Source organism: Manacus candei, unplaced genomic scaffold (genome assembly GCF_025592945.1).
Source record: "Manacus candei isolate 608988 ecotype Guabito, Panama unplaced genomic scaffold, ASM2559294v1 h1tg000011l, whole genome shotgun sequence".
In the NCBI taxonomy this organism is placed as follows: Eukaryota; Metazoa; Chordata; class Aves; order Passeriformes; family Pipridae; genus Manacus; species Manacus candei.
In genome coordinates, this window is record NW_026138059.1 from 23,272,981 (window position 1) to 23,290,287 (window position 17,307).

A 17,307-nucleotide genomic window follows, 5' to 3' on the forward strand; every position below is an offset into this window, starting at 1 on the left:
TGACTTTTACTTTTTTTAATGGTTGTATGCATACGTGTAAATTGACGGCTTCTGATATGTTTTATTAAAACACTCCCTTTTCCCTCCCAGCTCTCTTCAATGTTATCTGCTTATGGCATTTAGTAATGTCTAAAATTGTAATGAAACCGTATCTTTGGTTTTTCACTCCTCTTTTCTTAACTGTAGTGCTGCCTGGAGTAGTGATGTTTTATTTAATAGCTGCTTTTAAATTTGGTTTCTATTAAGTGCACTAAAGATGTTTTATATATGTAATAAAATTTTTGTGTGGTCAGATCTAAATGGGAGTTCATAAAAGTTGTATTTCCTTGCCGATACTACAGAAAAAGTGGATTTTAGAATATTTTGTACTTCCTTACAGTTCCTGTAACACTAAAAAGTACTGAAAATGCATATTTTGTGACGTGGTGTTCAACTTAATGTGAAAAATTGACTTACATGATTCACTTTTAACTTGTTCCAGGCAGTATCCTTAAAGTGAATATGTAAGGGGAGAAGTGCCTCATGAACAATGGCTTCATAGAATGATGTATATATAAGATAGCATGAATATAACCAGCTCATTAAAAAACAACATTGCCCTGGTGTAATTGTTTTTCACTTACTTGATTTCTAACTCTGTGTTTCTTACTACTTAGAAAATGAGAAGAAGTGTAAGCAGATCCTTCAGAAAGCTGTGGAGTACTCTGCTGTTCCACTAGAAATGTTGGAAACCGCTCTGCAAAACTTTCATTTGAAAAAAAAGCAGTTACTTTCAGATGAGGACAAGGAGAATTTAGCAGGTAACTGCAGTTTCTTAAAATATTAGTTGAGTTTATACCTATTGTAATATTAGATTGGAAAAAAATCTGTAGTGTTTTTCCCTTCCAGATAAGAACTCAGAATCTGCTATTGTCTAATAAACAGATATATTTATTTATCTTATCAATCTTACTCCATCAGTACTCTTTTTTATCTTCAGTGCAGTGATAGTAGTTCCCAGTGGCCATGGGATAGTGGGTTCTGTAATTCTGCAGAGGGTGTTCCTCTGACTGTCATTACATATTTGTAGTTTGTAATAGAGGCTTACAGCTGGAAGTGTGAAATAAGAGCTGCTCTTGGTAGAGAAGAAATAGAACTGAAGCATACAGACTGAACCATACAGATAGATTACTTGGAGGTGTATCTTCTGACACACTGAGGAAGTGCTGGTGGTCATTTCAGTGAAGTCAAATCTGGGAAAAATAATCCATTTCAACTTTATTTTACATACGGACAAAACCTATGTGTTTATCAGTACTAAAGTGCTTGGCTATATCGTAAAACATAACTGATCCTGATTGCTGGGTATATAATTCAATAAGGGAATAGTTATCTATTGAAGTTTTCAGGAGATAAATTTGTTTGGAGTGGAATTGAACAAAACACGTGGTTTGACTTAAATACTGAAGTGTGTGTAGCTAACTCTTCCAAGAGTGTTGTCAAACACTTCCATGTTTTTGCATTGTATAAGGACAGAATGTAATTTCCTTAGGGATATATTTTCACAAGTGTGGTTTGAGATTTGCCTGTCTCCTATTGAACCAACCTCTGAGTGAAATGCTAGTTGGGCACAGGGAGAAACTCAAACATTTAGGAACAGTTGTAATATTCAGATATAGTACTAGTTTTTAATCAATTTTATTTTCTGTCCTGTTCCATTTTAGCTGAGGGAATGCCTCTGAGAGAACACATGGCAAAACCCTGTGTGCCAATTAGGAAGCAGTGAACTTTGGGGCAAGTGTAGGCTTATTTAGTTTTTCACCTACATGAGCTTGTAACATTAGGTATTTTTGTAAAATGCTAAATCGTAGCTGAGTTATTTAGAGATAAAAATTCAGTATATGTTTTATTTTCACAAAACTCATTAGTAATGTAAGCAGGAGTTGAATTGACACTTCATTATAAGATTAATGTGCAATTTCATATAACTTTTGCCAGAACTTCAATAACCAAGCAAGATTTTCTACTGGATTAACATGGGGCTGGTGAATGAGCTGAATGCTTGATATTCCCTGACCTCACACAGCTCATAAAACCACTCTCAAATTTGCTATCAATGAAATCAACTGATTTAATTTAACCCAAATAATTGCTTAGAACAATTCAGTTGAATTTACCTGATATGAATTAGGGATTATTCTCAAGTGTCTTAATCTGAACGATTCTAACTATTTTCCTTACAGTATCAAGCACACAGGAGTCTGGGCTTCAGAATATAGTTGGAAATCACAGAAGCATAAAAAGGAATGATTCTGGTGAAAATTCTTCTACTCTTAACAAACTTTTTTCTGGGTAATGTCTTGATTTCTTATTTAATTTCTTAAAACGTAATTTAAACCAAAACCAAACATGCACACTACAGTGTTGTTTGTTTGGTTTTGTGTTTATTTTGTGTGATTTTTTTTTTTTTCTTCAGGGAAGAAAAGTCCCAGGAACTTGGTGCTCTAGTTAATTATCACAATCCATTGAGACCACTAAACAAATCTAACCAGGTAGAACATGTAATGTTTTCTTAAAAATCTTCAACTCTTCATTCTGCTTTACGCACCTGATAGCATTCCATTTGCTCTTAGACTTGCCCATTTGGGAGGGTTCCTGTTCAACTGCTGTGTGATGATGGTGATGATGTGGAGAATTCAGATGTCATCCCACTTACAGCTAGTGTTATGAAGAGGTATGGTTGTTTGGTTTACTACAGCACAACAGATTTTAATACTCCTTATCAAGATTGGTTTATTGGTTAATGGAAATGTCAAATGCTAAGAAGGTTAAAATTGACCTGAAGATACTAGTCAAATAGTCATTATAGTTGCAAGAGATATGGCAGTATAACCTACTTCTGATCTTACTACTCAGATTCCTTGTATGAAAGCATACAAAGATAAATTACTTGTTCCAACTAATCAGCAGGGTCAAAAGAAATGGAGATTCAGGCAAAAATAAATTTTGTTCAAAATATCTTCATCTTTGCATATTCCAGTTTTTAAAATTAGATAAAAGATAGTCTTGTAACTTTCAAAATATTTTTAAATCCTCATTTTTAACAGACTTCTTTGTATTGTTTCTCACTTCTGTATTAGAGTAGACCTGCTTTTCTGTATATTTGAAGCTTGTAGCCAAATGTCTTCACACAACTGCCTTTTTCATCTAGTTCACAAAAAGGCCACTGTATGCTGGCGTGTGTTGTAATTAACAATGTTACTTCAATAGGCAGACGTCCAGCTCCAAATGTACCGCCTTTGTTGCGCCTCTTCCACCATCGGAACCAAAATCTGATGGGTGTGATTCATATGACCTGGGAGACTTACAGGTAACTTAAATATCTTTAAAATATGTATAAGGAACTCATTCTGGCTGTCCTGTGGTATTAGAAAGAAAGATACAACAACACCTTTTTCAATTCAAGAAAGAAAGAAGGTATAACTTCCTTTGTTGAGTAATGAGTAGTAGATAGAAACCTTCATTTTGGCTTTTAAATTTGAAAACTATTATGCCTAATCAGGCATTAAGAAAGAGCTTTCTCTAAACAGTACCTCTGATGGGATAGTGTTAGAAATCATTATATGATTTGTGAAGAGGGGATAAGCAGATTTTAACTTGACTATGGGAGCTCTTTCAGATGTTGTCACAAGTTTTAGCATGAGAAGTACTCCATGTAATGAATTCCATTTAACTGAGTTTTTAAGTGCTTTGTGGAGCTGTAAATTATGGCTTTTGATAGAGGTTAGTTTTCAGCTATAACCTTGCATTTTCATGTCCCATATCCTCATTTCCCAGAAGAAAATTCCAGAATAGAAAGCATTTGGGCCTTCATTACAGAAACTGGATTATGGAAATTCAGAGGGTTGATGTATTTCAAAGTAGCATCAGTGTTTTCTGAAGCATATTTAAAGATGCTTTGTGACGCATCTCTCATTTAATTACCATAAGAAAACGTCTTTTGGATACTACTCTTGAGTTCTTTGATGCTTTTAAGATGCTTTTTATGTTCTTCAGTCCTTACAAGAAAAAGCTTCCTTACAGTTGCAGCTGTTGAATGAGGACAGCTTAGAAACTGCTAACAATTCAACTGTAACTCTCAAACCCGAAGTGGATACCAGTCTTGTGAGGAAAAGAGAAGGTAACTATTAATGAGATGTGTGAGTAGTTTGAAATAGAAGAAGCATTGAGAATATGCTGTCCTGTATTTTTTAAAAAAATTCTAAATAAAATTAATAAATAAATTGCTAAATAAAATGTTTTTCAAAAAGCAGAAGTTGATCTGATTGGAATTAGATTATTTAATTAAAATTTGGCTTTTGCATGGTATCTGTGATAGTTTTGGGAAAAATATAACCCCAAAGCCCACAAAAATCCCAGCTGTGACACTGTCTAAAACTGGAGTGCTGGGCTTCATGTAAAATGCCAATGTATAGTGCTAATTCACTATTTCCTTACCTCTTGCAATACATATAAGAAATAGGCATCAAAATAGCAACAGTGCAAGCTTAAGATTTGCCAACCTGAGAGTGGTGTCAGGAGTGTCAAATTACAGTGCTAATTTATATTACAAAGAAAAAAGTTAGAAAAATTCAAATGAAGGACTATAAAATCCTTGAAAGGTCTGTTTAGTTTTTAATTTTGGTGGGTTTTTTTGGAGACAGGTTTGCTTTTCCTATGACTTTTCTTGTGTATGCTCCTAGTTTACCCTATAGATGCTATAGATCTAACTTGGTTTGTTGAAGCTTAATCTTGAGATGGTTTTGGCTAAAGTAAGCTTAAAAAGGTGAGACATTGTCTTTCACTTAAGAAGGTGCAAAACTCCTACAATTCTCTATGAATGCAGAATATCTGCACTATCTGTTGTTTTCAGCACTCTTCTTTCTGTCTGTGAAACTCTAGGTAGCTTTTTCTGCTGCTGTTTATGTATTGGAGACTATTTTCTTATTTTAGGATTGTTCATGTATTTGAGTTACTTATTTCTACTTTAGTCAGCCCTTTCTTGTGTTTTTCTTGGTTTCATCTGTTAAGTGTCTGTTGTCTTTGGTCAGCTTCACTGCCCCATGCACATTTACTTATAAATTTTAAATTTATGTCACTTTGAGCATTAACTTGTGTAATACTGTGTTTTCCTCACCTGAGTTTTATCACAACATAGGCATACATCTTAATCTTTGGGCTAAGTGTACATTAAGTAATTTAATGTCATAGTTACTTTCTTATGAGGATTCTCAAAAGTATTAAAGCACTTTGTCAAAAGGCAAATTGCCCTTTTTTTTCCTATATCCTGCAAAAAATCCTGAATTATTTTCACCTTTTTTTTTCCTTATACTCAGTGCAATCCAGTTTGTTAAATTATATTGCAGGAGTCCATTTGTTTGAAAGAATGACACTTGTACTAAAAAAATGTGTACTCTTTAGAGGCTTATTAAATTTCAGTGTCAATCAAATGTACTATTAACATTTTTAATTACTGTAAATGCTTTTGCTTTAAACAGGTTGATTCAACCTTAACTGTACTATCATTTTTAGAATTTTAATCCTTTAAAGAAATCTAAGTTCTACTATCATTTGAATGACTGAGATATTTACTGCATTATTAACATACTTTTGGGGAATTATTTTAAAGTTCTTTTAAAAAGAGGCAGTTTGGTTTATTGTGGAAATGAATACTTCAGTAGATGTTGGGTTATCTAATGCATAGATTTGGATTATTGTGTGAAGTCACCTTATGACATACAAATACGGTTGGCAAAGAGACCACCTTACATTGTGATCTTTCTGGGAAATTTTATGACCAACTCAGATTTATAGCAAGTATTTCAGGGCTAGAAAAGTTCAGAAGGTTGCTGCTAATGATTTTCCACCAGCACCATGCAATATGGAATGCTTGTACTGATCTTTTACAGTTACTTGCTACTTCAGCGTTTCATCAGAAATCTAGTTCCCTAAAGTGGCTTTCTGATCCTGCTGAAGAAATTAGGTGAAAATGTCTAATGTTGTAAGAGTTGGATTTAGGATTATGTATATGTACGTATGTATTGTAGGAAAAAAAAAATATTTCATTTGAAAAATAGTGATCTTCAAGTTCAGTGTCCCCTCAACCTCCTATTGAAATATTTCTAACTGACTTGGATTGGGAACAGTTTTCGGGTTCAGGTCATACTTTCTCTGTTTGTGCTTCATTCAAGCTTCCAGCTGAAGTGCACTCAACTGCTCATCATGGGGTGCTGTTTTCTAGTCATTTGAAAATAAAACTGAACAAGCCTGTGAAGGGACACGCTTAGGCTGTGCTGTTTGCAGCTTGCCCTGTAATCTCCCACCAATGCAATGTCCTGTTACCTCTGCAAAAAGAATCATGAGGTGGAGCATGCCACGTCCCTTTAGGCTTCTGGCTTCAGTCATTGCACTGTGTTATAGGCTGCCTATTGTCACAAGTAACAGACTTCTATCTGGAAATGTTGCAATAAGCTTATCTTCAGTGCTTTATAAACCTGCTCAGTGCTCCAGGATGTTGTGGTACAAATTGTTAACATAATCATATTCTGTGTGTTGGTGAAGGAAACAGTGGTATCTGGTACTGTCACAGTAGTATCTTAAGGTTTTGAAGAAAGTTGCCAGGTTTGTACACTGAACTGAATATGAATCCTGAAGATTATAATAATATTTTTTAGTGTCTGATTCCAGTAAATCATCTGTTTATTTTGATCTAGAAAATGGGGTAAAATTGTTCTAGAAACTGTGGGATAAATCTGTTAGAATCTGTTTCAAGTATGAAATATCTAGTCTTTTTAATAATCTATTGTGGTTTTTCTTTCCAGAAAATAAAGTTCAGTGTCAGGAGCAGAAAATACTAGAGTCCAAGAGACTGGAAAGTCAACAGCAAGAATCTAGAAAGCAGTTAGATCAGATTAAACTAAACTGTGTTAGCACCAGAAAAAAATGGCCAGTTCAAGAAGCGTCACAGAAAAGCTGCTATAGAGAGGTAAAGTAACAGGAATATGTCGTGCATGTAGCACCAACCTTCACGTGTTGAAGAAATTAAAGAAATTAAAAGCTTGCTTTGTCCTTTGTAGAGAAAACCAATGAACCTTGAACAGTCTGGTCATCCCATTTCAAAAGGATTATCACCACCAGATCCTGTTTCTAAGAGAAGTGATCCATCACATGTTCGGGGAACACCAAGCACCACGTCTCATGACTATATGGCCTGGTAAGCCATGTCTCTGAGCTCCATGCTCATGAAGGGTAGGTGGTCTCTCGAAAGACTTAAGCAGGTTTTAATGGGGTTTCTTAAGTTTTTCTGTTCAGATAGCAAACATTCCATGTGCTTCTGTGAAGTGCCTGACTTTGAGATTCAGGTCGTATTTAGGGACCTTTGCCTTCTCTGTCAGCTTCTCAGTATTTGTATGTACACCATCACATCTGTGAGTAGAGCATTTACCTTTCTCTGACCCCTACTATGTAATGCTTTCTTTTAGATGACTTTTTTTTTGACTGACAAGCCTTCTAGCTTGATAGCTCTGTATCAGTCTAGTTCCCATGATGCAAGTGTCTGAGGGTTTTTAAAAATACTGTAAGGAATCTAGAGGCTTGCAGAATTAAGCACTTAAACAAATGCTAGTATTTCCTAACTTATCTATGTGATCTTAAATTGTGCATAAACCCCTATGCCTATGTTGGCAAATCTTTATAATTATATGATTACTTACTATTTTCATAAGTCTCTGGGATGAATCATTTAGGTCAAAGTTGTATGCTGAGTAAGCACTGTTCTTGTTGGTAGGACCTGTCTCTGTAGCTGTAGAATTTAGAATATATGTAGGGAATGAAGTACATCATCTCATGAAGGAACTTGATAAAAGTAGCCCTTGAATAGTTTGGTTTTGCTTCTTTCAAACTTTAATAATACAGAAATTTTAAAAATTCTCATTACATGCAGTATGTATACACATGGTAAATATGCAGAATGGCTGAGTGCTTCTGTGTTCAATGAGAACCATCCTTTTGACTGGTTTTGTCCTTTTTTTTTATTTTAACTTTTGGGATTTTACTCTACAAAAAAATTCTAGGCATATATATTCTTTTCCAGTTCTGTTCTTGGCATCACTTTCAGTAAATACTGTGGGGAAAAATAAAGTATATTTGGTAATATAAGTAAATAGATGTCAGACACATTGAGGGAACAAATGAAAAACCCATAGGATTTCTTTTGATCTTTCATTTTCTTAAATACATAATCTTTCTGCTCACATGCAGTATGAGCTAAAGTTCTTAAGGAAATCATGTGAGGATTTTTGAAGTTGTCTGTCTCAATATGCTTACCTAAAAAAAAGGTAATCTAAAAAGGTTTTAAATAAAAAACAATATGCTGGAGAGAACTATGTGTGGCTCAAACTGTCTTGTGGTCAGCTCTTCTAGTCTTAGAGTGCTTTCATGTTTCAGTTGCTGGGAAGTGCCAGCTAGTGTCTGAAGATGGGGATTTAGTTAGTGTTTTAAAAAGTATTTTCTAAGTGTGTTATAGTTTCAGTTTACTTCTAAAGAACTTCTTGATTTGAAGGTGATGTGGTCTTAATGCTAATTATTGTATGTAGTGGAGGCTTGTGCTCTTGCTAGTCAATAGGGTTTAACTTGCAAGAAGCACTGAAGATTTCAACTTTGTTGTTAAAATAATCTTTAAAAAATAAAACTAAGTGCAGATATTGTTCATAATTTTCTTTAGTTTCAGCACACCAGTTGTAAAGAACAATTTTCTACCAGGAAGTCAAATTTCTACTCCCTACAGCCAGTTTCCTTATTATCTACCACATACTCCATCAACTCCGTTTCAAAATCAAACTGGCTTGCAGGTAACAATTTTAGACTGTCTTCTGTCTTTTTTAAATACATATTTTCATTGGGGACTACTTTAAGTAAAATGTATATATATATTTTTTTAATCTAAAATTACTACTCATCTTTCTGGATGTGTAATGGGAAGTAATCTGTATTACTTATTCTCAAAATAACTTTCTTCATGTGTATGTCTGAATCTAGATGAAATAAGTCAGCTCTTGAAAAATCAGTTCAGTTGTGTCAAAATCCTGAAGCCTTTATGTCTGCAACCTAAGCCTTTTCAGATCCTACTTAATGACAGAGACAAGAACTAGAGTCTCTATTTTTGTTCCGCTGTGCTTTTGTAGTGCTACTACCCACTACAGTGCAGTACCAATAAAGAGAAGCAATGTGTGTTGAAAACCATGAGTCTGAGGGAGGTAAAAAACCCAAAGACGTGCATGTCTCCTCCATTTTGTTAGATTTCACGAATTTGGATGCATTTGTTGTGGCCTGAGATCATGTAAAAATGGGTTACCTTACATGTGCTGCACATTCAGGTAGGAATCTTCCCAGCTGTAGATAAAACTAGGGGATAGGTTTAAGCTTTCTACTGGAGGATAAGTATTAATAAATTAATAAACAAAACTTGAGACCTTTCTATGGCTTGGTATAGCAGATATGGGCAAGACAGGCTGTTTCAGCTTCACAACACTGAAATCTCCTGGCTAGTAGTTACTTTAAAATAAAATAGTAGATGGTTTGAGTACAGCTCTCAATTGCATGCAGGAACTGAAAGTCTCTTAGATAATCTAGTTTCTGACAATATATGTGAAGAGGGAGGTGTTTCTAATGGTCTGGGAAGCCTTGTTAAAGAACATCCTTTCCTTGATTTCTGTTGTGAAGAGCATTGGTATCTTTTGCAAGAGTTCAGTGGTGTTATGTTCCAAGTGATGATCATTATATAAATACTTTTGTTTTAGGGATCTTTTAGCTTTCATTTAAAGTTTAGCTTTACTGCTTGCAAGCAGTTTTATCCTGTTCAGAAAGACCAAGACAACTTAAAGCATTTTAACTTAATAAACAATAGAACCTCTACTAAGTTCTGTTGCATGTACACCAGTAGTTATTTCTAACCTTTTCTGTATGTACACAGGTTCCAGCTTCTTTACCTTCACACGAATGTCTTGCCATCAAAGGAAAAGTTTATACAGTGTTAAAGCAAATAGGTAGTGGAGGCTCAAGTAAGGTAAGATGCTCCTTTATCCTTTTAGGCAATCACTTGTTGACACAGTAGTAGTTGTATTGTAAACTCACATAATGAGTGCATGGTACTAACATGTACAAAGTGTTTGACCCAGAGAGTCTAGAAATTTGCTGTTTTATTTAGACTTTTTGCTTTTGAAGATAATTTCTATGGTAGAGTGAGCATTAAAATTCCTAATAAAATCAGCTCTTCTGTTGTAAGATGTGCTGTAAGATTATGTATGTCCTAATGTGAGGGGCTGTAATTAAGGGCAATGTATTAACATGGTTGAGAAATGAGTGACTTGTAAGGTTGATTGAGAGTTCCTGAAGTGAAAAGATCATCTCTCACTATTTGTGTAACTTGTGTGAGAAGCAGAGTTGTAGCTATGTCTGAAGTGGTGAGTGAGCAGCTTTTTATAAGGAAATCTGGGCTCATGGGAGCTTGGGAAATAATTTTGCCAAAATCTCTTGGTTTTGTTACAATTCTTTATTTTCTTAACAACATAAGCAGTTTTGCTGTGGAGGACTGTGTCCAAGGCTTTACAGAAGTCCAGATAGATGACATCTGTAGCTCTTCCCGAGTCCACTGATGTAGTCCTTCTGTTACAGAAGACCACTGAGTTGGTCAGGCAGGACTTGCCCTTGGTAAAGCTGTACTACCTCTTTCAAATCACCTCCCTGTCCTCCATGTGCCTTTGCAGAGCTTCTGGGAAGATCTGTTCCAAAGGCATCAAATTAGTTAGAGATCTTTCCCTTTGTGAACCCATGTTAACTGTGCCTGATCATTGCATTGTCCTTTAAATGCCTTTAAGAAGTACCCAGGATGAAATTCTCTGTAACTTTTCTGGAAACTGAAGTTAGGCTAGCAGGTCTGTAGTTTCCTGGGTCTTCCCTCATGCCCTTCTTGTAAACTGGAATACTATTAGCCAGCTTCCAGTCAGCAGAGACCTCTAGAAAGAAGAGCTTTCTGTGTTGGCAGTGTACAGTTGTAGAATGGGGTAGCCTGGCAGGGGCCTCTGCGTGTCACTTTGTCTAATAGTCTGCTTAAAGCAAGGCCAAAATAGAGCAGGCTGCTCATCTCACAACCTTTGTTGGACCTCATGGTTTTTTGCATTTAAGTCTTGAGTATTGCTTAGGATGAAAATTTCACAACTTTTCTGGACAAGCTGTTTTCCTGTTGGACTACATGGCGGTGAAAAAATGTCCAGATATTTAACTGTAATTTTTCTTGTTAGCTGTGTCTGTTGCATCTCGTACTTCAGTGATTCCTGAGGAGTCTTTTTCATACCTTCCCTTTAAATACCTGAAGACAACAGTAAGATTCCTTGTACCCTTCTCATTCTAAGACTGAACAGATTTGGTGCCTGCAGCCTCTTATGTACCATGTGGTCTAACCTCTAAATGATCTTGGTATGACAAAATGAATGTGCACTGGCAGATCAAACCTGTATCTCTGGGAAGTGTAATTTTGTAATCTTCATGTTAGGAACACTTCAGACTTGTGATGTACTACATCTAGTGAAATACAATGTGGCACCAAGATGGTTTCTGGTAGAGGATTGTTTCTTTTGTAAGTGGTGCCTTCTTTATTGATTTTTTTTTCCTTCTTCCTGCTGACTTGTGTGAACTGCTTTGCATTGCTTCTTCCTTTTGAAAAGGTACACTTTTTCTTTTGATATTCTGACTGTGCTGAGATCAAGGACCATAGTAAATCAGAACTAGGAATGTATGAAGTTATTAACTGATGCTGTTTTGCAGGTGTTTCAAGTACTGAATGACAAGAAGCAGCTGTATGCTGTCAAATATGTGAATTTAGAGGAAGCTGATCAACAGACTGTTCAGAGCTATAAGAATGAAATTGCTCATTTGAGTAAACTGCAGCAACATAGTGATAAGATCATTCGCCTTTATGGCTAGTGAGTAAACACTAGTTTTGTTTAGCCAGTGTCTTTCTATAAAAAGATATTTCCTTAACTTTTAACATAAGTATATATATTTTTTTTTAGTGAAATTACTGATCAACATATCTACATGGTAATGGAGTGTGGAAATATCGATCTCAATAGCTGGCTTAAGAAGAAAAAAAACATTGATCCATTGGAACGAAAGAGCTATTGGAAAAATATGCTGGAAGCTGTTCACACAATCCATGAATATGGTATTCTTAAATAATTCTCGGTATCTGTATAGCTTATGTGGCCGAAAATATGAATGTGTTCTAATTTTGGAGGTGGTATTGTTCTTAATATTGGTATAAAGTTAGTGATGTTCAAAGATGGGTATTTACTGTATTGTGGAAAAAAAAAATCAGTGAAACAAAAGACAAAGGTAAATCTTGATGCCAGGCAGACTTCGCTAACTCAAGGGGGATCTACAAATAACACCATTTGTGTAATGCTTTTTGTTTCCTTACAACAACCAGAAAATATTTTCTGTATTGTACTACAGTGTATACTCCAAATTCTACTTGTTCTCCATTAGATTCAAATTCTAGCCACTCATTCTATCCAAAAGAAGCTTTGACATTAATGGCAGCTAATACGCAGCATTGTCATCTTTACTTTGACAATGTGTCAGCTTCTTCTTAGTTTTTCAGTCCTTCCTTTCATCTTTACCTATGTCATTGAAGTGTATACATCCGTATTCTGTTTGGCTGAATAACATAAAGGAGAGGGCAGATTTGGATCCTTTTCCTATTTAAGAAAAGAGTGAAGACTAGTGCATATAGCAGAGATCATCGCTTCTTTTCAGCACTAGAACATTCAGTGATGTGGCAAACAGCAAAACCTACTAAAATTCAGGCTACATACATACATGTGATGTCTTTGAAACAAACCGTTTTGTAAAATATCAAGATGGATTGGTTAATTATGTAGATAATAACCAAAATTCTTAAGTTATATAAGTCAGTCATTTGAGAAGTCAGTCACGTGTACTCCTCAGTGAATGGTTAGACTAAGCAATAATATTCTTTTATTTAGAGTACCTGCTTAGCTAATTATTTGAGAGAAAGCTACAGGCCACTGAATTGCTCCAGAGCAGAATTTTGGTGCAGCAGCGTGCACACAGAGCTGGAGGGCCTGTCCTGAACTGAAGGGAACTGCAACTCAAATCTCTTGGAGCAGTTTTGGAGTTCCTGCAGATTTGAATAAGTAATAATTAAAAGTGTAAACTCACAGAAGTTGTAACTGTTTAAAAAGAAATGGAAGCATTTTAAGGAATCTGCAGAGAATAATTTGGTTTTGGCTGGTTAAAGCTGATCTGCACCTTCTCTCTGTGCAAGAGTTATGGGAATTCAGAATAGAAAACGCCATTATATATCTTGGATTGACTAAACCTGGATTTACTTTAAATTTTTTTTACAGGCATTATTCACAGTGATCTGAAACCAGCAAACTTTCTGATAGTTGATGGAATGTTAAAACTAATTGACTTTGGCATTGCCAACCAAATGCAGCCAGATGTGACAAGCATCATTAAAGATTCTCAGGTGAAATACTTTTGGAAAATCCACATGCACTTTTCTGTAAAGTGCTATAGTACCTGCTGATAATTTTGATTATTGTAATAACTTCAATTAATATTGAAATTTTATGCTGAATGGTTTTATATGTGTATATAAATATTCATGTATATGGATTTTTACATGTTTTTATTGAACAGAATAACAATGGCCTTCAGCTGTAATAGAAACAAATTTTTAATATGCTCTTCAGTGTTTTGGGACAAAAATTAAGTTTTTATTAAGTGAGTTCAGTTTAATGCATGCTTCACTTAAAGGAATGGTTTTACCTTTTTATGACTAGGTTGGGACAATGAATTACATGCCACCTGAAGCAATAAAAGATATGTCTTCCTATGGAGAAAATGGGAAGTCTCGTTCTAAGGTAACATGGTCTTTTTTATCCTATTCCCTCCATGTCAAGAAGAAAGTAATTCAGTAATGTATCTTAACACTTAGTTTTCTCAAATCTTCCACTGAAACTTGAACACAAGAAAATTCTTTGTGCTGTGATGATGGTGGGCAGAGATTGAAGGCTAAAGTTAATCTCCCTAACTACTTTACATTTTGCAGATAGAGTTTAGAAAAATATAAGTACTCAATGAATAAGTAAAATTGAAAGTAAAACAGATGCACAGTCTTGGGCATTAGAGGAGCTAATAATAAAATGATAATATCTAAACTGATAATAAACACAAATATTTTAAAATCAATTTTTATGGAGAAATATAAGAGTTCCACTATGTTATCAGTGTGAATAGCATCAAACAGTAATATACAGTGAAATACTTGAGCCTTTCACGTACCAGAGGTTGTACTGATGACTTATGTTACAAATGTTTTTTGAGCATCTTAAGAGCCCACCATGCTGTGCACCTCTGAAATCACTCCAGGCTAGAGTTTTCAGGGTGTGTTTCTGGGAGGATCTTCCATGGAGTCACATGAGAGAATCAGTCCTCAATTACTTCTTGGTTCCCTGTTGTGCTGCTTATGTCCTTTTGTTTTAGCTTTGTTCTGCCAAGAATTGTGAAGCTCTTATGGTACTGTTCACTGCTACACAGCTACATTTCAGCATTCTGCATCAATAACCTTGGCTTAGAAAATTCTTTCTGAAAGCAAGAAAATTTACTTTCTGATACAGACCATTGTTAGTATGTTTGCTTAAAACAAGTTATGATGATGCTTGTGTCATCGTCATATTTTTTAGTTCTTTTGAGCGAGGGGCAGGTCTTCCAAGTAGTGAATAATACCTAATAAAGTCTTTCAAAAGATGATACAATGAAGTCTAGTATTTTAGGGCCACATGTACAAGTTCTGTGTATCCTATGAATTTTTCTATGCTACAGAATACTGTGAATTGTAGAAATTTTTGTAACATGACCAGGGCAATGGAATGTGAATGATGAGGAAAGTACTAAAGGGAAGCATTTTTACGCTGGCAGTCAAACTTCAGTTAAGGGGTACACAGTTAAGTGAAAAAGTATTTGAAAAAAAGAAATCCATATGTACGTGCATGTACACAAAGACTAACTTTTTTTTAACAGTTGAATGGAAGTTGTATTACATAGTGAAATGCAATCTTGTCTTTCTAAACACAGGATAGAATATCTTATAAGTGGATTTTGTTTAAGAATGATACTTTTTACCTTCTTTACCCTTTTAAAAATTGCATGCAAAGTGCAGGCCTGTTCTGGAGCTCAGCTCATCTAAGCAAAAATGTAACCACTGTACTGGGAGTCAGGTTCTCTGTGGTTTCCCCATGTCCTTCCTCTCCCCCACTCTGTGTGCTTTTCTTAAAGTACTTCAGCTTCAACAGGAGTAGTGGAGAGTCGTCCTGCAAAGAACATCTGGGGTGTGGTGGTTGAAATATGGATCTGAATCCTTGAAACCCCAAGGAACTGAACTGTGGCTTTCAACTTTAGGGACATAGCTGTGGTGTCTCACTGTTTTCGTGATTGAATTAATTTAGTATGCTTTTACTTGTGTTTATTTATAAATCTAAAATTAGAATTCTGCTGCTCAGCTTGTTAAGGACTAACTTTAATTTTATTTTAAGTTAGTTCTTCAAGTAAGTTGATTTTCAAAAATAATAAGAATAGCTTTCTTATGGAATATCAGTGAATGATGCCACATCACTGTCTTAGTAGATAATGGCATGCTGCCTTGGCGATTTTGTGTGATAGTTACTAAGATGTGTTATCCAATGGAAAGTGGATATGCTGTTAAATGAAATGACTGTACAATTACATGATAAATTGACTGAAAGGAGCAGTTTCTTAAGTGAGAAATAATCTTTAATTTTTTTTTTTAATATTAGATAAGTCCCAAAAGTGATGTGTGGTCATTGGGATGTATTTTGTACTGCATGACATATGGAAGGACTCCGTTTCAACACATAACAAGTCCAATAAATAAACTACATGCTATTGTTGATCCCAGTTATGAAATAGAATTCCCAGATATTCCTGAGAAGGATCTTCAAGATGTGCTGAAGGTAACTTTCCCTTAAGGTTAATTTTAATTTAAATAATGGCAATTTCTTTATTTAAAGCGTATTTTCTAAAACTAAATGAGTTGTACTTGAGAGACTTTTTTCACAAATAAATGCTCACTGCTACTTGTAGTAACAGATCTTATTCCAAAAGAAGATTTAATGAAGCTAGAGTTACTTCATCTACTTTCCATATTAAAGTCTATTTTCAGCTTAATACCAAATAAATAAATACTTAAAGTGGTCTGACTTAACTCCTTTGGCTCCAAGTAAATACAGTCGTTTTTGTACTTGCCATCCCTTTCCCTCACCCTGCATATTTGCCTGCTTTTTGCATACTTGTTTGTGCTTTTACTCGCCCTATTTGTGTTGCTCAGCAGGTAACAAACTGAAATCCAGAAACACTTATCCCCTTAACTTTCAAATTTCATTGTCATTTTGTGTAGTTTGGCAGTAAGAAGTTTTGACATGCATCTATGGGGTCTTTTAAATGTCCTGACTGTTAATTTGTAGGAAAATTCATAATTTATAGGTAAAGCATTCTTCCTCTTTTTTTCATTTCCAGCGCTGTTTAATAAGAAATCCTAAACAAAGAATATCTGTTTCGGAGTTGTTGGTGCATCCCTATGTTCAAATTCAAAGTCATTGTCAAACAGGTACATTTATTTGAAAATGCATTTTATTGAATAATATTTATATCTGCTTAAAAAAGGCTTTACTTGTATATGTACTTTACACTTGTTGTCATAACTCAGTTTTATGTGGTGCCTATGTCTGCTTCAGAAAAGACTTCAGTATATTAGTTCTTAAACCTCTTAAAAAGTGCACTGGTAACGTATACAACTTCAACATAATTATAAATTAACTGCAGATGTCCCGAGTGCAAAAGGAACAACAGAGGAAATGAAACGCATCCTTGGCCAGCTTGTTGGCTTGAATTCTCCCAACTCTATTTCTAGAGCTGCAAGGGTAAGTAAATTTTCTATTTTTTTTTTTTTAATATGAGGGTGAACAAATAATTATCCTTTTAACAATATCATGATGTTTGTAACCACTGATTTTCATATCATATAAAGCCTGCCCACCCTGAGTAGACAAATACCTCTCTCCTTCCATGCTGGTGTTTCCGTATCAGAGACAAGTAATGGAGTAAACTTGATTTTAAATCTCTGCAACTGGTTGGTTCCCTGCTGACTTGTGAAGCTCTATAACTTTGCTCGCACTGCTAATTCAA

The 17,307-nt window shown here is 35.1% G+C and overlaps 1 protein-coding gene across 1 annotated transcript in view; it reads left to right on the forward strand.

Annotated features, from left to right (window-relative positions):
* TTK (TTK protein kinase) overlaps nucleotides 1–17,307 on the forward strand; it is a 44,984-nt gene that overhangs the window by 25,485 nt on the left and 2,192 nt on the right. Inside the window, exons 7-23 of the mRNA XM_051778070.1 lie at nucleotides 657–800; nucleotides 2,223–2,331; nucleotides 2,456–2,531; nucleotides 2,613–2,713; nucleotides 3,250–3,349; nucleotides 4,036–4,159; nucleotides 6,840–7,003; nucleotides 7,095–7,231; nucleotides 8,741–8,867; nucleotides 9,989–10,081; nucleotides 11,839–11,996; nucleotides 12,087–12,238; nucleotides 13,446–13,570; nucleotides 13,887–13,967; nucleotides 15,900–16,076; nucleotides 16,639–16,729; nucleotides 16,945–17,042. Coding sequence (XP_051634030.1) covers nucleotides 657–800; nucleotides 2,223–2,331; nucleotides 2,456–2,531; nucleotides 2,613–2,713; nucleotides 3,250–3,349; nucleotides 4,036–4,159; nucleotides 6,840–7,003; nucleotides 7,095–7,231; nucleotides 8,741–8,867; nucleotides 9,989–10,081; nucleotides 11,839–11,996; nucleotides 12,087–12,238; nucleotides 13,446–13,570; nucleotides 13,887–13,967; nucleotides 15,900–16,076; nucleotides 16,639–16,729; nucleotides 16,945–17,042 — 2,057 coding nt within the window. The remainder of the gene's footprint in view (nucleotides 1–656; nucleotides 801–2,222; nucleotides 2,332–2,455; nucleotides 2,532–2,612; nucleotides 2,714–3,249; nucleotides 3,350–4,035; nucleotides 4,160–6,839; nucleotides 7,004–7,094; nucleotides 7,232–8,740; nucleotides 8,868–9,988; nucleotides 10,082–11,838; nucleotides 11,997–12,086; nucleotides 12,239–13,445; nucleotides 13,571–13,886; nucleotides 13,968–15,899; nucleotides 16,077–16,638; nucleotides 16,730–16,944; nucleotides 17,043–17,307) is intronic.